A 26,504-nucleotide genomic window follows, 5' to 3' on the forward strand; every position below is an offset into this window, starting at 1 on the left:
CTCGCTCTGGGTTCCCGAGGACTGCCTCACTTCTTCGGATTCTGGATTTTGCTTTGGAGACCGCAACACGTTTTCCTGACAAACCAATGTGGAAAAACCTGCCGCAAGATCGCTGTTTCCACCAGCAAGTTTAAACCAGTATGTAACTCAATTTCTCTTCCCTCTCGGTTTCTTTTCCTTCCCTTTTCTTTCGTGCTAGAAAACAAGCCCGCATTCAAAGATGCTGAACTTATGGAAGAGTTAAGCTGCTGTATAAAGACAGGGACTTGCACAACGAAGATTACAGGTGGATAAACGATAAGAAACTTTCATTTTGGCCTCTACTCTTTCGTTACAAACGGTCTAAACTTTTGGCAGATACTTCACTTTGGAGTGCCTTGTGGTGTCCTTTATTCTCTGCATAAAAAAAAACTTCTAAAAATTATAGAAATTATTTTTTATTTCGTGAGATACTCAGAATAATGGAGTAAATTAAATTTATGCACACGTTTTGCTTGAGCACAAGTCCCGTTGAATGGAGTATGACTTCTCATTGAGAAAGCATAGATACGTTTTCCAATTAAAATAACTGAAAGGAATAATGATTACAGAGAAAGAGGGCTTTGTGTAATTAGAATCAGCTGTATTAGGAAAGTAATATAAACCATCACTTTTCTTTGTATTTCAGTATGAAAGTATTATTTTTGTCAGTTTGAATTTAATCTAATATTCTCCAGGTAAGTATATATGGAATTGTAGTCTTATTGGACTGTACATTTAGTTGCATAAAAGTGACTTAATATTTGTATAATCTAAGAATACAGCTCAGATTTAAAATATTAAATATTGCTGAAAAAAAGGACAAGGACCAATAATGTTCTGCTGGATAGTGTAAGGAGATGATTAATAAACTTGTTTTAAAACTCGCATTTCAAACCCCCAAAAGATCTGGGTAGCACTTGACTAGGTGTGAATATGTTTCAAAGTTTAACATTTAAAGCATCACTGAAGTGATAAAAGTGCTTAGTGCAAGTGTCAGTCCGGCAGGCAGATGCAACAAAACCCTCACTTTGAAAAAAAAATATTTAAGAATTATATTGATATCAATATAAAAATATTGATATAATTCTTAAATATAATTGAATATGATTAAATATGATCAGTATAGAAATATTGATATCACTATTGATATAGATGGATCTTGATTCAGAATGATGTAGAATTTATGAATGAATTTGGGTTCTTCCTTTAAAATAAGAAATCCGTGTTCAAAATTACATTTAAAAGGAGAGGGAATTAGATTTGATCTATGGCTTGATTTAATTACTGTCCCTAGCTCAAGGCCAATGATAAAACATAATCTCAAACTGGAGAACATGGCAGCTGTTCTCTGGTACATGCAGTCTTTCATTATAAGAAATGGAACTAGGCTGCAGGTGATTTTTAGGTTGATATTATTGGTGATTCTCTTTCATTGTATTATTAAAAGCATTCTGATCTTAGGAACTGGTTTCTGACATAGTGTCTGGCTTTGGAATTGGGAGAACTCACCTACCATTAGATTGTGTTTACATTATCAAGATTTATATCATAATAATCTTGCAACTTCACAAATTATATTAATTGGATCACCCTTTTAAAAAACTTGGTGATATATCCCCAAATGTAATTTGTGGGTGTGAGAAACAGATATTTGAAAATACATGTATTATGGAAAGAGGATTGACTATGGTTCTCAATTGAATATGCATGCATGCCCAATACAAAGTTAATATTCTGTATTGTGTAAAATAATACAGAGGCACTGTTTTGCATAATAAATGCTCTGCGGAAAGCCTTTTATTAAATCTCTGCATTGGGGCTAAAATAGTTATGACTGGTTGATTGATAAACAGTTACCCTCCAAAGATGCTGGACTTTCTTGGTTTTTTTCTTTGAAAATGTTTAGTGGAAGGTTTTTAAAGCAAAAGCCAAGAAAGTTCAGTTGCCTTTTGGAACAATGGAACAACCATGACCTGGACTGAGAATTTCCATAGACCATGACTATTCAGGTGTGGGGAAGATATATCAAAAAGGTGCAAATGCTTTCATAAGGATAGGGAGATGAGAAATAGGGAGGTCTTTTTTTCCTTTGAATTATGGAAATCCAGCTTAAGTGATTTGCACCACTGCACCACTAAAACCAAAGCTAGGTCAAAGATATATCAGAATAATAATAAACCTAGATACAGTTAATGTTGAATACTCATGGAGAAGACAGTTTGTACTGTTATGCAACTTCCATTTACCTCAGGCACAATGGGTAATGAAAGGGAAGTGGGAATTTATACATTCAGGCAATATATTAGATCAACTGAAGGCTAACAAGCTACTAGGTGTGCAGGTTTCCAGTTTTCCAAAAATTTCTTGTCATACATTTTTTATGAATTATTAACCATTCATAAAGAAAGAAAAAACATTTCCTTTTCCTTTTTCTAATCATTTCATCATCTTGGGTCATGAAGCAGTCTCAGAAATTTGAAAAAAAAAATTTTGCTGCTTCCTAAACCATTATTGCTGTAATGGTTCAATGCAAAATTTCCATTGTTTCCCATCTATCTTTGGCTGAAACTTCCTAGCAGATGTGCCCATGCATTCATCCTGTTTGTTGTCCTGACGGTTCCTTCATGGAGCTCTGCATGAGGCTGCCTGAAGTGTCCTCTTTGCTTTCTTTGCATTGTGGTATGGCTGCTGGAGTGAAGATAAATCAAGAAAATTGAGAGCTGTTGTGCATGTTCGATTCTCAGTGGGGTACCTATAAAATATCCACTTATATTACAACTGTGATCATTGTAGATTCGTGGGCAACTTATGAAATCATTTGCGAGGGAGATGGGAATGGCTACGGCTGAGTAATTGTATATTCAAAAGGGCATGTTTCTTTGTAGTGAGTGAAGCAAATCTTCAGATAGTCATGCCATGGGTGAAGGCCTGTCATCTTCTTTTTTTAATTTTATCCCCCCCTTTTTTAAAAAAAAAAACAAATTTGTTACTTTTCGGAAACCATACATGATCCCATCAAGGATACTTTGTGTGTATTATTTTTATTTATTAAATCTATATGTTGGGCATCTTTCTACCATCCAATTTTACAAACATATTCTAATGTTTCAGACCAGCAGTACTTATCTATGGAGCATTCAGAGACTGGAAGACCAGTCGTTTACTTTTAGCAAACAAGCTGAACTAGATATTTTGTGACTCACTGTTCACTTTTTAAATTGCAAGTTACGCCAATTTTCTTTGAATAAAAGTTTTTCTTGAAATGTATTAATTGTATTAGACTAACAAACCAAACCCCAGATTAACATTGAACTAACTAAGGAAAAAACCTGGATTTCCCAGAAAAACTGCCTCACATACGTATAAACCCTACTAGTGTGCTTTAAAAATGCTTAGGCTTTCTGATGGTTCTTTAGAAAACTTGATAAGAAGTTCTACCACATATACGTATATTTTTCTTCATGTTAATATTAAACTAGTAATAACTCTGTTGGTGTGGAACAGTGTTCACCTTGGTGATGAATGATGTCCCCTTTCCTTAAACTTTTCAAGAATTGATGTGGAATTCATTGTAGACTTACCCTGGAAGTAATCCTATTGATCTTAAGTTCTGAGGAAGAGTTTAGAGCTGAATTGTATGAGAGTCCCAGTGATTAGAGTTAAGATATGGAATAGGTTGTTGGATTTTATGCATATATCCTCTATTGATTTACTTTCTAATCTTTACAAGTCACGTTTTCTGAGCAATCTTTAAGAATAGTTGAACAAAAATAGAAAAATTAGTTTAGTGTATTAAAACATATTGATATCATATAAATTTTGTACTTCAGTTGGTTTTGTGCTCTAATCAGAATGATGATATGGTATTGTGCAACAAGTTGCAGGTGTTCACAGTCCAGTGGCATTTTCACTGTGTTGGAGAAGCGAAACTAAAATTGAAAGAAGGTGAGTCGTTCATTTAGTGAACTTTCCATAATTGTAAACATTGCATTATAGCATTCAGAATTAATCGATTTGTAAAGCAAAGCTGTCCATGATACAAGAGAACTCTGATTAGCCTCTTTCATGCATGCACACACACACAAACAAACACACACACACACACACACAGAATGTGTATTTAGCCATAGAAGCAAATTTGATCAGTCATTTGGAAGCAAAAATCATTTTCATCATTGGGCCATTTTCACGGCCAAAATCAGACTAGGGTATAGGTGCCATCCACATTAGGCACTTCCACATATAATATCATTATAATTCCACATATTAGCTACTTCTGAATAAACCTTTATTGAAAACGAAGTATGCCTATTACCTATTCCAGTATAAAATTCAAATGGATTTAAAAGGAAGGGAGTTCCTTTCTCTTTGACAGACCAGCTTGAATCTCACAAAGCTATGACCTATAATATTTTTCTTTTTGTTTTTTGAAATGTTTGCAATACATTTGCAAACATATTTTAAGGACACATAAAGAACAATTTAATACATAATGTTGAAATCAAGACTATTTAGTATTAGTTTTATGCATATTTAGTAATCCAGAAACATGACCCACTTTTTAAAAGGTATTTTTCCCCATTCCAAAGCAATTTCTATTCATTTTCATTAATGATAAAACAATTGTTTTCTGAGCCTTAAGAATCAGTTGTCATTGCTATATAGCTCACATCTTTCATATGCTTAATATGCTTTTATTCAATAATGCCCTTTAAAGTAAATTGTCCAAAGTTTTATTTTGAAACTTTGTAATAAAAATTGGGCCAATTGGCATGTTTAGCAAAGTCAAGATATGTGTATGATGGACAAATGTTTGAAGTTGGTTAACTCATCAAAGCAATGGTGAAAAAGAGTTTAGATAGTGCAGAGTTTGGCCCACTACTGATATGGTTTATCATGTACTATATCTAAAACTTTGCCATGTTTCTAAAACTAACCTAGACATTTTAAGTGGAGATTGCAAATTGCTTGGGTGATTTAAAACATTAAATCTTTGATCCCAATGCCAGTTGCTAGTTATGCAAGTTTTTGGCTATATAGATTTTTGTATGTACCAGTCTGGTCATATGGTTAATGCTTTGGATGCTTTTTACAGTTATTTTTATAACTGTGTAAGTGTGGATGGTTTAAGGAAAGAGACACGTTGCTGTCTGCAAAGCAGGTAATTTGGTTCAAGGTAATTGAAATGAAATGAAAACAGGCAAACTGAACCAAGAACAACGAACCACCTAAGTACCTATAAAAGAGGAAACAAGTATGTATATTTATATAAATAATCTATTTGTATATATGTTTATATAAATAATCTATTTGGATCCAGAGGTTAAAAAATACTTTTTTAAATAGACGTGAATAGGATTCTAATCCTGCTTATTTGAATACATCTGGTCCACATTTTTCAATTTTTCTCTGTTAGTATCACTCCAAATTCATTCCCTGAACACAGTTCTAAACTTATTTTGTGGCAAAGCCATATTTGCTCAGTTTTAACCAGGGCCAAGTAGATTTTAAGCTAATACGGTATGTTTTTTATTAAAACCTCCAAATAGTATGGAGTAGGAAACATACATCTAGAATTTAAAAAATTGATCCCAGGATTATTATTTTTTCCTGAATACATGAATAAAGGTTATGATGCTTCTGCACAAAGTGTCGTCTTGTTTACACCAACTATTCTCCATTATGGCAATGAAAAGGTAAAGTAGCAGTTAAGTTTTAGTTCCAAGTTGCACATTTCTCTTTGGTGGATTTCTGGGGAGGAGATCACAAGGAGAAGATGAAGATGTTTGGACACTTGTAAAATGTTACTCAATTTTTAAAGATATTTCTGTTAACAGGAATTGGAAATCTCTAATAAATTATAAGCATCTGCCAGCAGATTTTGGCTTTTTGCCCCCTTTGTTCTATACCATCTAATATACAGTATGTTCTGAAGGGGTGATTGTTCTAAACACATACAATTCCTTACCTGCAAAGGCTACGGTTGCCAGATGGATCTCTTATTCCATCTGACTTCCAGAAAGTAAATTCTGTGGGTTATGTTGATATAAATTTCAAACATTTCGATTTTGTGCTATAAGGGCAAATGTTTGTCTAAATATCTAAATACTTTTGCTACAAAAATAGCTACAACAAAATGATCTTTAGTTGTTCTGCAGATTAAGAAGTATAAATGGGATTACAAGTAGATTTGAAAAGTTTGAACATAATTCCAAGGGTTTTAGCTAACAAAGAAAATACTTTTTCTTTCTGTGATTAGTATTAAGAGCCGTGGTGGCGTAGTGTTTAGAATGCAGTATGTGCAGCCTACTTCTGCTGACTGCTAGCAGTTCAAGTCTCACAAGCTCAAGGTTGACTCAGCCTTCCATCTTTCCGAGGTGGGTAAAATGACCCAGATTGTTGGGGGGCAATATGCTGAGTCTGTAAACCACTTAGACGGGACTGTAAAGCACTGTGAAGCGGATATAAGTCTAAGTGCTATTTCTGTCATAGAACTGAATTTTACATTGATTTCAGCAAATACCTATAGGCAGTTTAGCATTAAATTGTGGTTCAGTTTTTACTCAAGTGCTTTTCCAGCTAGAGTTATGAACAAAGGTATATGGGATTTGTTTTAAAAGATTAACATCATAGTTTTTAATAAGCTTAATTAATTGATGAAATCTATGCTACAAACTTCAGATGCTGTTTTTGAGACTCCTGATGAGCAGGGATACTTTTTTCTTTGAAGTGTGTGGCCATAACTACTTAATGGGAAAGCCACTACTGTTTACATACTGGCAGCCAAAAAATTATATGAGAAGCAAAATTTAATCTGCAATTAAAACTTTAGTCAGCGGCACTGATCAATGAATTACAGCTCTTATTTAAATATATGTGTGGGAGGGTAGGAGAACAAAGTTTATGAGGTTATTACTTGTGTTCATTATCAAACATCTTTCTCCAAGCTTGTACTCCCAAAACATCATGACCAATCAAATCAACTTAGGAAATATTAGTCTAAAGTTTGACAGGTATAATAGATAAGGTAATTGTGATGAGTATAAGCAAAAGCAGTTATAAATGCTTGGGCATTGTTCTTCATATGGAGAGAATAAGTTGAACTGGGTTTAAGATAGAGGTTCCATGGTTGAATGTGATCCTCATAGTCTTGAATATGACTTCAGAGAACCTCCAAAAGTTATCAAAATGTTACTTTTAATGTTAAAGAAAAAAATCATTTGGTTTCAAAAAAGGGGTCTCGGTATCATAAAAACAGAAAGCATAATAAAAATCAGAATAAAAATGAAACTCTACCATTAAAAATATACATAATGACCATTTGTTCAGCAAAGGCTATTCAGAATAGCTCTGCCATTAATTAATTATTCACTCACTTTTATATGCTTAGTCTTCTGTTTCTAGACAGTTTATGGAAAATGAAATAAAACATTCATGAAATAGTAAAATCCTTCCATAAAGCCAATAAATTATAAGCCAAGATATTAAAAACTATAAATAAATTCATAGCAGCTAAATTCCATTTATTTTATGTTGCTGCAATTTTATTTCAGCACGTTGATGGAGACAGATGTTAACAGTGTAAATATGCATTTGATGCAAACTGAATGGCAGTTGGGAAGGGTCAGGAAAGGAAAGAAATAATATTTGCCATTTAAGCACTGATTAGAATATAGAAGCCTCCATTAAAAAAAAAAGTTCTAGCTCTCCTGAAGCCTACTGATGATTGTCTTTTTTAAGACAGTTATCGGGTGCAAAACCCTTTTTTATATATATTTTAAAGTCTCGTTCAATTTGATAAAAATAATATTCTTTCATTCTTTTTTTCCAATTTTTTTTGTACTGTTAGATGAATATGCAAAACTTTGCTTATAATGTGGCAAAAGAACATGAATGTCACATATATCGTTATGCAATTAATATACCAAATTTTAATCATTAATTTTATTTGTTAAAATTGTAAAATACAAAAAACCCAATATATATTAATTAGTGATTATTCAGTGAAGGAAAAAACTAAATAATGCTTTATATTTTTAATGTTTTATGTTGTAATTATTTTATATTACTGTTTTATAAAATTGTATGCCTGCCTAGAGTCTCCTGACAGTGAAATGGGCACCATATAAATTTAATAAATATCTTGCAATAATTAAATGAACTAAACATAACCAACTCCCACTTAATAAATTAAGAAAAATCTAATAATTATAAATACCTATATGTAATTAATTCAGTTGTTTATATTAAATCTAGGCCATGTAGCAGTCTACTGAGTTATCTCCTTATTTTTATAACACAAAACTTTTCAGAAATGGATAACAAACTCATCCTGAATTCATTCCTTAAAATGAGTGTGATTTACTTTTCAATGATATAGAATTATCTTCTTTGTTGTACCCCAAAACTGACAGTCGATTCAGAGATGACAAATTACATGTTTTAGGAATATAAATCAGCAACATATTAGGACAGTAAAAAGAAAATTTCTTCCTATATTAAATTGTACTGATTTGAAATTAAAAAACTAAATGTTTTTAATAGTTTTTGATGAATGAATTAGAGTCTTAAATCAAAGAAGTTAGATTTCATATTTTTAATGCCTGGATCCATTGATTTTCCAAAATTGGGAAATTCAGTTCTTCAGTTATATATGAAATATATAACTGATATTTTCAATTCAGCTTTTAACACTTTAGAAAATTGAATATTTGACTTCCATTCAAGAACAGCATATCTTAAATACAATATCTCTCCAACTAATACACTGTGTGAGAAAACACTATGTGGGACACACACATGCACACACACACATATTTGTGTTTGTATATAACTTAATTTTGATAATGACTGAAGAGGTTTCATAATGATGGACTGACTTGTAGACAAGTTCCCCAATGCCTTCCCCAAATCAGTATCTCATGTCTAATAAGCAGTCACATTAAAGCTGAATTACCAACAAAACAAATTCTGAAGCACAAAAGGTATACAATAGGAATTTATTTTATTGAGCAGGTAAGAGAGATTTTGGAAGAGACTTCAGAGTGATGTCCTAACTTGCTCTTTATTTTCTAAATTCACTGAGGCTTGTTTTCTCCATTACCCATTCAGTATTGTTATTCTTTCTTCAAAGTATGAAAAACAAAGCACCATCTTGTCCTTCATTTAAGTCAATAAAACATTCACGGGTAATCCTAATGACCAGTAGTAAGAAAGTATAACACTGATGTTAATGGATGGCTTGAGAGCAGTAAAGTTTGAAAAGGAGGAAGTAGAGAAGGAGAAAGAGCAAGAAGACAATGTAAGAGAAAATTGAAGAAACTATAATGTTACTCAAAAACTGGCCAACTAAAGCTTGGACTTGACATTTAACCTATCCAGTTAAAGAAAATCTAGAGAGAACTGTACTATGATATAACTGACAGAGAGCTAAATGATTTTGGTAATGAAATCTAGGAAAGAATTTAAACGTTTAAAGTCTGTCAAGGAAAGACAAAGAAGAATAAAATTATTTTAATACGCAAGAAAACAACAGAAATCTAGGCATGATATTGACAAAAAATGTACCGTTATATACTAAAGTGACATAGTGGAAGATCAGATGGTGATTTGGTCAAACAGCATGTACAATGTAGAAAAGGAAGTTCCCGGAAGGTAAATAAACTATTAACTGAGTGGGAAGTATAAAATAATGGCATTTAAGAAAATATCACAAATATTGTTTTTAATAATTAGTTGTATACTGAGGCAGGAAACCCTATACCGTTTCAGACAAATGGTTGTCCAATCTTGTCTTAAAAACTTCCAGTGTTGGAGCATTCACCACTTCTGGAGGCAGGTGGTTCCACTGGTTAATTGTTCTATCAGGAAATTTCTCCTTAGTTCTAGGTTGTTTCTCTCTTCGATTAGTTTCCATTCGTTGCTTCTTGTCCTGCCTTCAGGTGCTTTGGAGAATAGCTTGACTTCCTCTTTTTTGTGGTAATCCCTGAGATATTGGACACAGCAATCATGTCACCCCTAGTCCTTTTCTTCATTAAACTACACATATCCAATTCCAGCAACTGTTCTTTATATGTTTTAGCCTCCAGTCCCCTAATCATCTTTGTTGCTCTTCTCTGTACTCTTTCTAAAGTCTCAACATCTCAACATCATGGTGACCAAACCTGGATGCAGTATTCCAAGTGTGGCCTTACCAAGGCATTGTAAAGTGGTATTAACACTTCACGTGATCTTGATTCTATCCCTCTATTAATGCAGCCTAGCACTGTGTTGGCTTTTTTGGCAGCTGCAGCAAACTGCTGGCTTATATTGAAGCGATTGTCCACTAGGACTCCGAGATCCCTCTCACAATTACTTACTATTGAGCAAGGTACCACTTATACTGTACCTGTGCATTTGGTTTTTCTTGCCTAAATGTAGAACATTACTTTTTTCATCATGGAATTTCGTTTTGTTACATAGCGCCCAATATTCAAATCTGACAAGATCCTTCTGTATCTTAAGCCTGTCTTCTGGAGTGTTGGCTATTCCAGCCAGCTTGGTATCATCTGCAAATTTAATGAGTTCCCCCATCTATCTCCTCATCCAAATCATTGATGAAGATGTTGAAGAGCACTGGGTCAAGAACAAAGCCCTGGGGCACTCCACTACACACTTCCCTCCATGTAGATGGAGTTCCATTGAGGACCAGGCGCTGAGTAGGGCCAGTTAGCCAGTTCTGAATCCATCTGGTGGTGATGCTGTCTAACCCACATTTTTCTAATCAAGTAGTAGATTGTGGTCTACTTTATCAAAGGCCTTACTGAAGTCCAAGTAAATTATATCCACAGCATTCCTCCAGGTGACTAATTTTGTCACAGGGTCAAAGAATGCAATAATATTTGTCTGCCATGAAGATGGAAACTACATCAGCTCTTTTCCAGTCCTCTGGTAGTTCTCCATTGCTCCAGGGTCTTTGAAAGATATAGTTCAGATTCTGAGATGACATCTGCCAGTTCTTTTAGAACCTTGGGGTATAATCCATCTGGTTCTGGTGATCTGAACTTGTCTAGGTGCTCTCTTACAGGTGCTCTCTTACCATTTTCTTGCTTATTTTAACTTGTGTTTCTAATCTGTTTTTATGATACTGTTTTTGATAGGTTGGACTGTTTTTTCCCTTTGTATAAAGATGGATGCAAAAAACAAGTTAAGTAGTTCTGCTTTCTCCCTGTTGCTTGACACTTTCTTGCCACTTTCTCCCACTAATGGACCAATCATTTCGTTAACCTTTTTCTTGTTTTTTACCTGTTGAAAGAAGCTTTTTTTTGTTTGTTATTTTTGACTTTTGTCACAAGCCTTAGTTCATTTTGAGCATTAGCTTTCCTCACTTCGTCTTTGCAGGCTCAGGCTATTTGCTGATATTCTGCATTAGTTATATGCCCCTCTTTCCACTTTTTATACTTGTCCTTTTTGTCTTTCAATTTATCAGAGAGTTCATTATGCAGCCAAGCTAGTTTCATGCAACTCTTGCTTTAAATGTGTTTGTTACACTTGTTATCTCAATATACAATTTTGGCACACCAAACAACATATTTATCCACATATCTGGAGTATTAATAATGGGTGCACAATTGATGCATGCCTCTGAATGGAATGGGAGTTCAATGAACAATTTAAACAAGTATACCTTATCTGTAAATATCATACTGAAATTAAGCCTTAGGGTTATAAAATATCAAGAACAAAATATCAGAGAGGCAGATGATAAGGACAGTGATGGCAAACGTTTTAGAGACCGAGTGCCCAAACTGCAACCCAAAACCCACTTATGTATCGTTGGGGGTTGGGTGGGCGTGGCCCATTGGGTGGGCGTGGCCCATTGGGTGGGCATGGCTGCGGTGGTAACAACAGACTGGATGGGACTGAAAAGTTCAATCAATTACAACTTTGCGAGATCTTTTTTTCCCCGCGAGAAGTTGAAATTGATTGATTGATTGAACCTTTTTTTTTTGCACACAGCGGCAGAGGTCTAAAGTGAAAAGGTTTTATAAAATCCATCTGAAGGCCTAGGACTGGGGCGATGGCGTGCATGCCCACAGAGAGGGCTCTGCGTGCCACCTGTGGCACCCGTGCCATAGATTTGCCACCACAGATATAGGAGGTTGAATGGAGGATAAAAGAATGTAGTTTTAGATAAATTAAACTTGCAACTGAAGTGCCCAAAGGGGAAGTAATCCTGTTTCTACCAGTTCTTCCATAGAAATATTACTTAAATGAAAATGAAACTTCCATGGTCAATTTTGTTATCAAAGAAAATGAAAGACAATAGCTTGGGAACCAAAATAGAATTCTTAAAATTAAAAAATCCCTATGAAGAATGGTAAGGATTAAATTTTTTTAATGAGCATGTTTATTTAACATATGGGATATCATACATAAACTAGCAAGCTATATTAATATTTCATCTAGATTAGTAGCACTCAATAAAATAATAAGATCCATGTTCAAATACCAATGTCATCTAACCACTGAAGTGCAGCATGGTTTATATGAAAAAAAAATCAGATAGTGAACTGGTATATGCCCTCAGCTTACAGCTGAGGATAAAATATTGTGCATGAAAATACCAACATAGTAGAGCAGAATTACTGCTAACAGGATATACTCAAAATGTGAATGTCCATAGTAGTTTTCACTTTAGTCTAATTAAAATAATACTCATTGTGTAAATTAATTTAATTCACATAGGTAAGAAAAAGAGGCAGTTTGGTATAGTTGTTAAGATGCTGGCATAGAGACTATGACATAGTTATAGGCATAAAAGCCAGCTGGATGACATTATGCCAGTCACTGTCTCTCAGCCCAAATTACCTCACAGTGTTGATGTTGTGAGGGAAATAGAGGAAATAGTATTAGGCATTTCATTGCCTTGAGTTACTTATAAAGTAATAAAGGCAGGATAAAAATCAGATAGATAGATAGATAGATAGATAGATAGATAGATAGATAGATAGATAGATAGATAGATAGATAGATAGAACATTGTGTCAGGGAGGCTAAAAAAGTCTCCTCAAATCCATCACAGATTCTTTCTTGCAATTTAATTAAGATGGATTACAATAGATGCCTTGAATGTATTTTAAATTAATAATTCAAGATCTCATTCTAAGTGCTGAATAAACTTGTCTTCATTTATGAAATATGTAAATTAAAAATAAAGCAAGGCAAAGAAACCTGTTCCCTAAATTCACATGTTTTATCCCAAAAGAATTGCCATTCTTCCAAAGAATTACAGAAAATTGTAACTAAGTGAAGGGACTTTGCTTTTTTGTGGGACAAAATTGCTAATTTCCATCTGAGGTGCTTCCCCACTTTAAATTTTATTTGGTTTTGCCTTAATTATTTATTGAGGGGGGAATTAAATATACTCATCTAATATACAAGTTTTGCATTTTTTTTGAATTGGCCTTCTGAAGAAGGTATTTCAGATTGAATATGTTTTTGCATAATAATTAGAAAAAATATGCTAAATTTTTAATTCAAATAAATAGAAGAGATTGTCGTATGGTTCTTTGAGGTGAAATAACACTATCTTAAACCAATTTTCAAAATTGTATGTGTCTACCTGGGAGATTATTACTGTGTCTTCTTGAAAACTCAAGTGCCATAATGAAAACAGAATTGCTTCCATATCTTTGATTCATTAAAAAAATAGCTTTGTTTATGCATTGTGTGCATTTTCTTTAGAAGTTATCCTATCTTTCACATGAATACATTGTTCTATGTTTGTAATTGATTAGCTTATAATTTTTATAAGTAACAAATATTCAATAGTTTACATTATTTAATAGACATTATTTAATATATACCTTCTTTTAAAGCAGTTGTACGGACTAGGCATCCTACACACACACATACATGGGGTTAGTATCACTAAACACTCTTGATAATGGGACTTTAATATACTATCATATCTTTTCATAGTAAATCTGTTTTGCAATTTAAAAATTAATGGGGCGTAAGTAGCTAAATATGAGTTTTTGTTGTGCTTATGAAGAATGACTCTTTTAGATTATCTTTCTATCCTTGGAGATTAGTTTAATTAAATATAAAGTAAGACACCAGTTAATATGCATGATATTTTATATGTACTTTCTTAACAAGATTTATCTTAACAGATAAATTTATCTTAACAGATTGGGATAATGTATATATCTGTTGTCATAATTGTTTATTTTGAACTTTAGCTAGCATAATTTTTTTGCAGTATAATGGCCACTGATTATATATGTGTCTAGTCTCCCCTTGATTTCAAAATGTATACTGGAACAAAAGATACAACACAAATGAAATTTAGGTATTGCATCCAGGATCACTGAAATCATTTGAACATTAGGTACTTAGATCTAACTTCAGATAATCAGCTAAAACTAAATTCACTTACCTGGAGTGGAAAACAAACATCTCTTTATTTTCAAAATGAATTTATGTTTATCAAAGGCATTGCTTTTGAAGAAGTTTTCCCATTTATGTGGAAAATAGGGAGAATGCAATTTTTCAGATGATAAATTTTGCAGATTTTTTAAAATGCGTATTTATATTCATATATTGCCCGATCAATCATTTTTAGTTGATTAAAATTAATAAAAGTAATACATTATGGCCATAGTATTGTTGAGACTTTAATGTCATGCAAATGTACTGGCAGAAACCCCGGTGAACAAAGTAAGACTTGTTTCTTAGTAGATTTGTTTTGTTCCAAATGCTATTGGCCACCCAGTATAGAAGATACTCATAACTTGGGGATTTGGTGCTAATGGAAGGAATGCAAGCATAGAATAGCCACCAATCCAATCTTCTTAGAAGTTATCTTTTCTAAGCAGACTAACTTTAATTTACAACAGTACATAGAAGAGATTTTAGAGAATTTTATCACACCTTACCTTGAAGGCTGTGGCAGGTTGCTCGGCAGGTTGCTCGGCAGGGCTCGGGACAGGGGATATTCCTCTGTCCTAGTCCTATTAGACCTCTCGGCGGCTTTCGATACCATCGACCATGGTATCTTGCTGCGGCGTCTCAGGGGATTGGGAGTGGGAGGCACGGTTCTTCGGTGGTTCTCCTCCTATCTCCTGGGACGTTCGCAGTCGGTGTTGGCAGGGGGGCAGAGATCGGCCCCTAGGTCTCTCGTTTGTGGAGTTCCTCAGGGGTCGGTTCTCTCGCCTCTCCTGTTCAACATCTACATGAAACCGCTGGGTGAGATCATTCGTGGTTTTGGAGTTGGGTATCATCAATATGCCGATGATACCCAACTTTTCTTTTCGACCCCAAACCACCCCAGTGATGCCCTCGCTGTGATGTCCCGTTGCCTGGAGGCGGTTCGGGTCTGGATGGGGAGGAACAGACTTCAGCTCAACCCTGACAAGACTGAGTGGCTGTGCATTCCGGCATCCCGGGACATTCAAAATGTTCCATCTCTTTCTATGGGGGGTGAGCTCTTACCCCCCGTGGATAGGGCTCGCAACTTGGGAGTCCTCCTAGATTCACGGCTTACCCTAGAAGATCATGTAGTGGCCGTGACTAGGGGGGCTTTTGCCCAGGTTCGCCTGGTGCGCCAGTTGCGGCCCTATCTGGACCGGGATGCCCTGTGCACGGTCACTCATGCGCTCGTGACCTCTCGCCTTGACTACTGTAATGCTCTCTACATGGGGCTTCCCTTGAAGACCACTCGGAGGCTCCAACTGGTACAGAATGCGGCCGCGAGAGTTGTCTTGGGAGTTTCCCGGTACTCCCATGTTACACCTTTGCTCCGCGAGCTGCATTGGTTACCAGTTGTCTTCCGGGTGAGGTTCAAGGTCTTGGTTATGATCTTTAAGTCCCTACATGGCATGGGTCCGGGGTACCTCGGGGACCACCTGCTGCCGGCTTCAACTCCCCTCCGCCCTGTGCGTTCCCACAGAGAGGGCCTCCTCAGGGTGCCTCCGGTCAGGGAATGCCGACTGGCGGCCCCCAGGGGGAGAGCCTTCTCTGTGGGTGCCCCGGCTTTGTGGAACCAACTGCCGGTGGAGCTCCGGACGGCATCGGACCTCCGAACTTTCCGTCGTGGTCTGAAGACCCATTTGTTTGAATTGGCCGGTCTGGCCTGATGGGGGAGCTGGGTTTTAAATTGTTATTTTAGATTGTATTATTGTTTTTTAATTGGGCATTGATTTAATCTCTGTTTTAACTTTTGTATAGTATTGTATTTTTATTTATATGCCCTGTGAACCGCCCTGAGTCCCCAGGGAGAAGGGCGGTATATAAATTAAATAAAACGTAAAACGTAAACGTAAACGTAATTAAAACAAAACATAAACTTCGTAAACAGAATCACTTGAAACACAGCAGTAAAAACACATAAAAACAAATCCCTAATTTATATAATTTTACTGATTGTAAACAAACACAACAAGAGTAAGTTATATAATCCAAATGGAACTTTTGGGTATGGTAGGTAATATTTTTTAAATGAAGTGATCAGCATGACATACTTATCCAATGATGGTAGCATACTATATATCATATACATCTCAAATAAATATGCTTTTTTTCAAAGAACTGTTGTAGTGGTGAAATAATGTCTTAGTAATATTATCTGAGAAAATATGCTGATGTTTTGCTGATGATTTATATTAATGCTTAAAATTTCGTGGATTGCATTTTCTAATCGCTGTGAAGTGTAATATGATTATAATAAATCAGTCATTGGAATATTTTCTGTCCATAGGAGACCATAGTCATAAACAGAATAAGAAACTTCAGAATAAAAAACAAAATCATAACCATAAAATCAGAAAAGTAAAAAAAAAGAAACAGACTATCTATCATCAGACATATCTCTGGTAATCTGCAACTGCATCTTCCAGCTTGTGGTAGAACAGGCAAACTGCGACTCTTCTAGACTAGAAAAATCATTGTCAAATTGAAGATGTTGATTCTATAAATTATTTTTCACATGATAATTGTAATTGCAAGAGCCTATTTCAAAGATAATGTTCTATGAATATTAAGCTTTTTTAAAAAAAATTGCTTAAAATCTTAACAAAATAATAATTTGTCCTTAAAATATTTTACTACTGTTTCAGATAAATATCTTTTCTGATAATGGTATCTGTCCTTTGTCAGCTGTGCGGAAATGCAGATTGGGTTCCTGAGAAGTTCACTTTTTGATAGAGTTCAATTTTATTCATACTTCTACTCCCTCTTTGTTTTATCATTTTAGGTAGCATCTTTAAATTCTGTGGAATGTATAGTACATCTGTCTCTAGAGCAGCACAAAATATTGCCCAGTTATTCACAATTGTGCACTTTTGTGGCCTTAGCAAAATAAAAAAAGAATATAGCCATGAATTTTCTATTTTCTAACTTTTTCCCACTTGCAAGAGGTCAAAGAGAAAGTAGGGCAAATACTGTGAAACAGATTTTTATTGCTTCAGAATAAATTGCACCTTAAGAGTCATAAGACTCTTCCAAGCATTTCTTTTTTAAAAAATGATCTAATATTTAGAAAAATTTACAAGAACATATTACTCTGCACTTGTAACTCACCCATCTTTTCCCAATTCTGTGTCAAATATGCTAAGAGAGGAAAAGACAATCTGATTGTACAATATCTTTTGATTGCTAATGCTAGCAGTTCTCCAGCTAGGTGTTCGATAATGGTGCAATATTATAATGCACATTAGTCAATAACAACAAGAAAGTCTGAGTGGATGGGTGGGCAACAAAACAAAACTATCATATAAATGGTTTGGAGAAAAAAACAAGAAAACAGAAGAGAAAAAATATAGAAAGGAAAAATATGAAAAGATTAGATGAAGGACTATTTTGTGTGACACCAAGAGAAGTAATACTATACTTCACAGCACAGAGACAGCATTGGTCACACTAATAAATGATCTCTGGAGAGCTCGGGACAGAGGCTGTTCCTCTGTCCTAGTTCTCCTAGACCTCTCAGCGGCTTTTGATACCATCGACCATGGTATCTTACTGCAGCGTCTCAGGGGATTGGGAGTGGGAGGCACAGTTCTCCAGTGGTTCTCCTCCTATCTCATGGGACGCTCGCAGTCGGTATTAACAGGAGGGCAGAGATCGAGCTCGAGGCCTCTCACTTGTGGAGTCCCTCAGGGGTCGGTCCTCTCGCCTCTCCTGTTTAACATCTACATGAAGCCGCTGGTTGAGATCATTCGTGGTTTTGGAGTCGGGTATCACCAGTACACTGATGATACCCAGCTTTTTATTTCGACCCCAAACCACCTCAGTGATGCCCTTGATGTGATGTCCCGTTGCCTAGAAGCAGTTCGGGTCTGGATGGGGAAGAACAGGCTTCAACTCAACCCCGACAAGACTGAGTGGCTGTACGTACCGTCATCTCAAGATATTCAGAACATTCCATCTCTTTCTATAGGGGGTAAGTTATTACCCCCCACAGATAGGGCTCACAACTTGGGAGTCCTCTTAGATTCACAGCTTTCCTTGGAAGACCACATAACAGCTGTGACTAGGGGAGCCTTTGCCCAGGTTCGCCTGGTTCGCCAATTACGGCCCTATCTAGACCGAGATGCCCTATGTATGGTCACTCATGCACTCGTGACCTCTCGTTTAGACTACTGCAATGCTCTTTACATGGGGCTGCCCTTGAGGACCACTCGGAGGCTCCAACTGGTACAGAATGCAGCCGCGACAGTTGTGTTGGGAGTCTCCCAATACTCCCATGTTACACCTCTACTCCGTGAACTGCATTGACTCCCAGTTGTCCTCCGGGTAAGATTCAAGGTGCTGGTAATGGTTTTCAAAGCCCTACATGGCATGGGTCCAGAGTACCTTAGGAATCACCTGCTGCCAGCGTCAACGTCCCTCCATCCAGTGCGCTCCCACAGAGAGGGCCTCCTAAGGGTGCCGCCGTTCGGAGAATGCCGTCTGGTAGCTCCCAGAGGGAGGGCGTTCTCTGTGAGCGCGCCTGACCTATGGAACCGTTTACCGGTTGAGCTCCGGATGGCTCCCGACCTTCGCTCCTTCCGACGTGACCTAAAAACATATCTGTTTAAGCAATCCGGTCTGGTCTGACGGGTTCTGTTTTAATTATTGTTCTAAGATAACTATTTATGCATTCTGTTATTTATGTTCACTGTTCACCGCCCTGAGTCCTTAGGGAGAAGGGCGGTATACAAATCAAATAAATAAATAAATAAATAAATATAATCAGGATAAAATGCTTGCATGGATGAGCTCTGTTATCTTTCCATTAAATAGCTATTTCTATTAGTGGCATTAAAAGATGCTCAAAAGCAAATTAGGTTTATATAGTAAATATTACATATTTCCTAGTAGCAATTCCTCGTTCGATTCTCCACAAATGAAGGAAAGTTCCTAATTGAACAGGATTGCCTACAAAATGCTGAATAGGGCTTTCAGTATTGCGGTGTTTATTAACCTCAACTATTTTAAGATGTGTTTTGAACACTCTAACTGGGTCTCTAAGTGCCACAGCCAACTTGCCCTGGCCAACTCACTGCTACCAAGTTGCCGTGGCCAAGTTGCCATGGGATAACTCTGCCACAGCCAAGTTGCCACAGGACAACTCGCTGTAGGATAAGAGTTACGCTAATATTGAAGGAATAGTGGAATAGAATCATTAAAGAAAGGATGCCTAAGGCAAGATGAAATGAAATTGAATGACACAAATTAAAATAATGTTTTAATTATTTTAAATAATTAAACTGGATTATTGAATTGTCCTGTGGCGAGTTGGCCATGGCAAATTGTCCTGCGGCAAGTTGGCTGCAATGAATTGATTGTGGCAAGATGGATATCGTGAATTGGCTGTGGCGAGTTGTCCCATTCCACTCAAACTCCCCAAACAACATATTGGATGGGGAATGCTGGGAGTTCATGTTCACTCATCTTAAAGCTCTTGAAGTTGAGAAACATAGATGTATTGCACAAAGCTTTATTTTGCAAAGCTGATCTTTCTATCAGTGATGAAAATCTAGGATGATTTCACCTCTGACTAAAATACCCGCTTTTCAGGAAGTTAGAATTTAACATTGTAAGGCTTCCCCAGATGATTGGTTGAGAGGACTCACCTATCTAAATTAATCTTTACAGGATAATCCTATAGTTCAAGTTATGCTTATGTATGATAATGCCATATTTACCAGCCAAACAGAATACAATACCTTTATAAAATCTGCAGTATTTAATTGGTAAAGAATTTATTTTTCTGTATTCTGAATTTTTCCAATAAAGGATCATTGTCTTTATCTTTCAATCTTCATTCTCATATTGCAGAAGCCTCCATTTCTCTTACTGCACAATGTTTTCAAACTTATGGTGTTATGTAATATCCTACTCTACATTTCACAGTTGTATTAAAGCAATTGCAGAGTGTGACATGTGTGACTACTTCCCAAATTTTTTTTTTATTTTAATTCCATTTATATCCCGCCCTTCTCCGAAGACTCAGGGCGGCTTACAAGCTTAGCAGTAGCCTTCATTCTATGTACTGTATATGCCTGCTTACTAGGGCTTTCACACACACCCAAGCGGCATTATTACAAAGTCAGCTTAATTGCCCCCAACAATCTGGGTCCTCATTTTACCTACCTTGGAAGGATGGAAGGCTGAGTCAACCTTGAGCCTGGTGGGATGCGAACCTGCACTAATTGCAGGCAGCTGGTGTTATTTAAGGAGGCATCAGCCCACTGCTCCACCAAGGCTCTTGGTAGATAGTAGTTTGATAGTGATGCATTAATAGTGGGGTGACCATACATCCTCTTTTTCAGAAGGGTTTCCCAGATCAGGTTAAAAATTAACTTTTTAAAAATTAACTTTCCTTGTAAAAAGGAAAAGAAGAAACCTTAAAATGCATCTCGACATGATAAGGCTTGGGTAGCAGACTGAAAAGGTGCACAAGCCACAAGGGTAAGGAGATGTCTATTAAACAACTTCCTGGTTGCATGTATGTATGTAACATAAGAGCATGCAAATTTTAAGCAGATACGAGTTTAAAAAAAACATTCAAAGGCAAGTGGTTCTATTATTGGTCTGGATTCTTCCCATCAGAGAGTTATCTTAGAAGTCCACTTGAGAATGTTTACGCTAATCAAATATTTATAGGGCATTTTTGAAAAGCAAAAATGAGACTGATCATTTTAGCAAATGACCAGCTTTTTTAGCAAAGCAGCTCTTTTATATTTTAAGTTTTTATTCATCATGGTAATCATTTTTAATACAGTCATTGCCACCATTACATCACAAGTACAGTTTCCAAAATTTTATAAGGAAAGAAAAATAAAATAAATGAAATAATCTTGCTATCAGTTGCTACATTAGCTTTGGGATTATGTCCCAGTGAATTAATTGGAGAAACTGCCCTGTATACCGCCCTGAGTCCTTCGGGAGAAGGGTGGTATACAAATAAAAAATTATTATTATTATTATTATTATTATTATTATTATTATTATTATTATTATTATTATTATTATTATTTCCGAATACACAAAGAAAATATTGTATTTTAAGCTGCCCAGAGTCACTGCTCAGAGTTAGATACAGGTGGCATATAAATTTAATAAATAAAAATAAAATTGGAAAGGAACACTGTAGATGAGATATTAGTCATTAATGCAATCATGCAAAATCCCAATCATGATTAGTAACTGGGATAAAAACAATCTTCAACAGTTTACTGAAAATTTATCAAACTTAATAGTAGTCCCAATTTCTTCTGGCTGTAATTGTATTTTCAGAATAGCATCTTGAAGGGTAAAGGAAGAAAGAAAATGGATGGTTTCTCCTTCAAAATAAATAGAAAGTAATGTATCTCATAAGCAGCATATTTTGGTTCTGTTTAAAATTTAAACTGCCACAGAGAAATCAATAATGGTTTCCATTCATTTTTAAATTGTATCCTTTATTGCTACATCTTGTGAACTTTTAAAGTTCCTAAAAAATTAATATGTGTCCATTTCTACTTATACATTTATATTCATATGAGCTTTGCTAAATTTACATGTTTTTATAAATACTATAATAATTATTTTTACAGATATTCATATTAGGTAGTGAGTAATAAAATTTGTAGGAATGCAAATTTTGAATATTTCTATTGATTTTAAAATGCAAAACTATTAAGATTTACAGTAAAAGCAAATCAAATTAGTGTTTCCAATAGCCATGTATTATTGGGACTCTGGAATAAACTATTGAGACATTTTACTTTCCCTTCTATTGTTGTTTGTGTTGTCTCCTTGATTGAGACAAGAAGAAAGGTGGAGTTACAATACTCCTGGGCATCAAAAAGGATGTGATTGTTCACTGCTTGCAAAAGCAGGTTGTTTGGACGAGGAATAATTTAGGAGGAAGATTAGTCAGTTATGGTAACAACTTGATTTGATCTAAAAAGGGAGGAATGGAAGAGTGATAAATTTGAACAGTTTCTCCTCTGATTAGACCAGGGATAGGCAACCTCGGTTGACTCAGGAATTCTGGAAATTGAAGTCCATGAGTCATAAAAGAGCCGAGGTTGCGTACCCCTGGATTAGACCTTCCCAACCTGAGGGAAGTCCTAACTACTAGTCCCATCATTCTCCATAAAAGCTGTAAACCAGTACATCTGGAGGGCACTGAGTTGGCAAAAACTGAGCTGACATAGATAGAAGGATTTCTGAGGTGTGTGCAAATACAGGAAGCAGGGCTTTTTTTCTCATAGAACACTCAGAACGGAGTTCCGGCACCTTTTTTGGATGGAACCTTGTAGGGTAGGCAAGGCAGGTTGTATAACATATGTGAGTTCCGGCACCTTTTTCTTTTACAAAAAAAGCACTGACAGGAAGAATAATTCTCCATGCAGACACACAATGAGTCAGAGCATGGTATTCTGGAGAAAGGGATAGGCATTCTTTGGGCAGTTCCATCAACTCTGATCTTATCTGTTTTCTAGACTATCTAGAGTTATTGGTTGAAAGCTGATAGGAGTAAACTTTTTCTATATGGAATAGTCACTGGTTTGTCTTTGTGTGTGTGTGTGAGAGAGAGAGAGAGAGAAAGAGAAATTGCAGCGTTTTAAAGTCCGTCTTCTATATTACATTTGAAACATATTTGAAAGACAAAGATAATTAAACAATTGAGATCAGCATTGGTTTTTCCTCCCTCTCTCCCTCCGGAGAATATAGACTGAATATTTTGTATTCTAGGTACTTGGCAAGCCTTCTCTTTCCTCTGGGCTGAAGTGAGAGTTGTGCAACTAAATGAACTGCATATAGATGATATAATTACTGTTATCTGTTCTTAGAAGCTGACAATTAGAGGGTCTGTCTCTAAGAGAGGCTTTTAAAGAAGGAAAAGAGAGTAAACTATGTTTAAATCTTCTCTCCACCCCATACTCCTACCACAACCATCTCTACCACAGTGCTTGTTTTTTCCCCTTTAAAGATAAATATAAGATAACTACCATGAAAATATATAGCTAACTTGGTTAGAAGTATCATGGTATGAAGTGGCTCTTGAGAACCATTGTTCTTTCAAGGGACTATGGATATTATGGCAGGTGTTCATATCAGAGTTATTTGAAGGAAATTGCTAGTTTGGCATTGCTGGCTTTAAAGGACTGGAGTGAGGACACACAAAACCACATACCTTAATCCATGTGAACGCAGCAAATTTTTGGAAAGACGGTCATATTTCTCAGTGGAGAGTCTAAGATAACTTCTTTACAGTATATGCATTCAGCAGAACATTCAGCATTATAGGATATTGATCTTTGGATTTGGGATTTCTTCCACATATTCTTTTAATGATATATTTAAAAACTGGCTTTCTTCTTCTTCTGAAGGTTTCAACAGTAATTGTAAACAGCACTGCAAACTATAGTTCTTAGGATAAAAGAAGTTACAACAAGTTCTTTTATAATGGACTTAATTTAAAGACTCATCTTGTTCATCAATGTATTTGTTTTTTCATGTAAGAGAAAGTTTTAAAAATTGCATGTGTTTGTCCAGAGAGTTAATACTGGAGGAGATTTAAATAAGAAAATTCTTGGCTCAACTGTCCAGAACTACTTTTATTTTAGAATAGTTCTTTGTACAAATTCTCCAAACATTGCAGATGAAAAACTCAAACTATTATTCAACAACTGTCAGACAGCATAAAAGATGTACTTTCAAAGATTCATCAGAACACTGAAAATAGGGCAAGCTTTTAAACACAATAATACAAACCATTTTTATCAGCCCCAATGTATTTTGAATTCAGAGCTTTTCCTTAGGAAAATAATTATTGGCAAAAAGTGATAACACAATTTGGTCATAAAATTACTCTCATGAACTTTAAATGCATTAAGTTTTGAGAAGTTTCCATTACATTTTAGGCATATCTTTCCCATTTTGTCAAAAACATTTGGGTTGGAACCCAAGCCAGAAAGTTGGGTTGTGCTAACTAAAAGCGAGTTAATTTTAATTCCTGGATACTGTGAGTGGTGATGTCTTACTTCTGTTTCTTCCCTCTTTCTTCTTTCATGTTCAGGTGTGTCTTAGAACCTATTCACCACAGGAGTTCTGCAATGCTCACAGCCGTCTGTGGTTCTCTTGGCAACCAGTGCTCAGAGACACCTTGTTCTTCTCCAAGCCACTTGGAGCTGCAGCCTCTGCAGACATATCAACCTCACACCAGCCCAGAAAGTGGGGGAGATTTCCCATCCCCTCTGCAACCCACAGAACTTCAGCACTTGCCTTTGGCTGCACCTGACACGGAATACTCGGGTAACAGTGGTTACGAACTGCATGGGTCTTCAAGGGTAGATCTGGACAGCGAAAGCCAGCTGCCACCCGGGTCATACTCTAAGCTTTTGCAAGCAACGCCAGACATGTCTCAGCATTATGAACCATGGTTTCGACCTACACATTCAGGCAACACCACTGATGACAATAATGTCAACCCATGGTGGGATCTCCATGCTGGATCTAGCTGGATGGATCTTCAAAGTGGTCTCCAACCACCAAGCCATACAAGTGGTCTTCAGCCAGCATTGGGTGGCTATGGTTCTGCAGAACACCAACTCTGTATTCCACCTCATCATCTGCTGCCTTCAGCACCACACCTCATGAACCAAGAAGTTATCAAATCCCTGGATTCTACTCAAGAGCCTCACCCAATGGAACAAGCTGGGGATAGTAGTGGAAGGCCAAAAAGCTCAAGGCGTTCAGTGACCCGGAGCTCTGGCCAAGCTGCTTGTCGATGTCCTAACTGTCAAGAAGCTGAAAGGGTGGGCCAGTGCCCTGACAATTCCAAAAAGAAGCATCTCCATAACTGTCATATTCCTGGTTGTGGCAAGGCATATGCCAAGACATCCCATTTGAAGGCTCACTTGAGATGGCACAGTGGTGACCGTCCCTTTGTCTGCAATTGGTTGTTCTGTGGAAAGCGCTTCACCCGCTCTGATGAATTGCAGAGGCACCTTCAGACCCATACAGGAACCAAAAAATTCACCTGCCCTGTTTGCAACCGAGTCTTCATGAGAAGTGACCATCTAAGCAAGCACATGAAGACACACGATGGTGCCAAGGAAGAAGCAGAAGGAGAGGCTAAAACTGGAGCAGAGCTTTCTGCTAAAATCAAACGGGAACCTGAGGGAAGCTCTTCCAGTGCTACTTCTCAACCTAATTGAGCCTTTTTCTTTTCATCTTCTCTCAAGGATATCCGGTCCTTCCTATCTCTGTATAATGGTCACTCCTGGGTCTGTAACGTGGTCTTTCCTACTCATGGCTACAGGATCAATCCATCCTCTGGCATGAACTTTAGTCTGTCCTTAAATGCGATGTTATTTATTTTGTAGGAGGAAAGGGCGATATTTTTGGGACAATTTGGAAAGGCCAGGCCTTTGGCAGTTTTGGGGTGGGACTTCATATTGTACATTTGTTTGGGAACTATAGGAAGATACTGTTAAAAGAATGGTTTAAAGAGGTGGGTGGGTTAAGTGGCATCTTCAGAACAGTTACAAATGGAGGGATGTAGTCCTTGCCTCCTTTCATTTGATAGGTTTCTTGTTTTTGCTCTATACAAAATCACAAACATACGGAGGGTTATAGTGGAACCTCATTCTTTAGTTTAAGCTTTTAGAGATTTAGGGGTTTGGATATTAACTGTCCCATGTTTGGTTCCAATTTAGTAGGTAACATGATAAATCCAGCTTAGTATGCAAAATGCCAACCACACTTCAGTTTAGGTTTATTTATTTTTTTGGGTGGGGGGAGGATCACGAGTAGAATTCTTGGCTTGCATCTCAGACAGCTACCTCACTTTGTTCCCAAAGCAGAGATCCTAGACCATATCCTTACTTATGGATACAGGTGGCTTTAAAAGTAGATTAGCTTTTTTATGGCAGTTGGTGGCACTTGTAAATTATTGTAACATGGAATAACATAATCCAAGCTTTAAATTTTCCTGAAGTCCCAACTGAAATATAGATTTA

The 26,504-nt window shown here is 36.4% G+C and overlaps 1 protein-coding gene across 1 annotated transcript; it reads left to right on the top strand.

The window, feature by feature from the left end:
* On the top strand, nucleotides 1-25,700 carry SP6 (Sp6 transcription factor; the record flags this gene model as incomplete). Its single annotated transcript, XM_083376508.1, has 2 exons — nucleotides 1-138; nucleotides 24,560-25,700. The coding sequence occupies exon 2, from the start codon at nucleotides 24,597-24,599 to the stop codon at nucleotides 25,698-25,700; it is 1,104 nt and encodes a 367-aa protein (XP_083232634.1). The 5' UTR covers nucleotides 1-138; nucleotides 24,560-24,596.
* Nucleotides 25,701-26,504: the final 804 nt, after the last annotated feature.

The sequence above is a fragment of the Vipera ursinii genome (assembly GCF_947247035.1).
Source record: "Vipera ursinii genome assembly, chromosome: Z".
Classification (NCBI taxonomy): Eukaryota; Metazoa; Chordata; class Lepidosauria; order Squamata; family Viperidae; genus Vipera; species Vipera ursinii.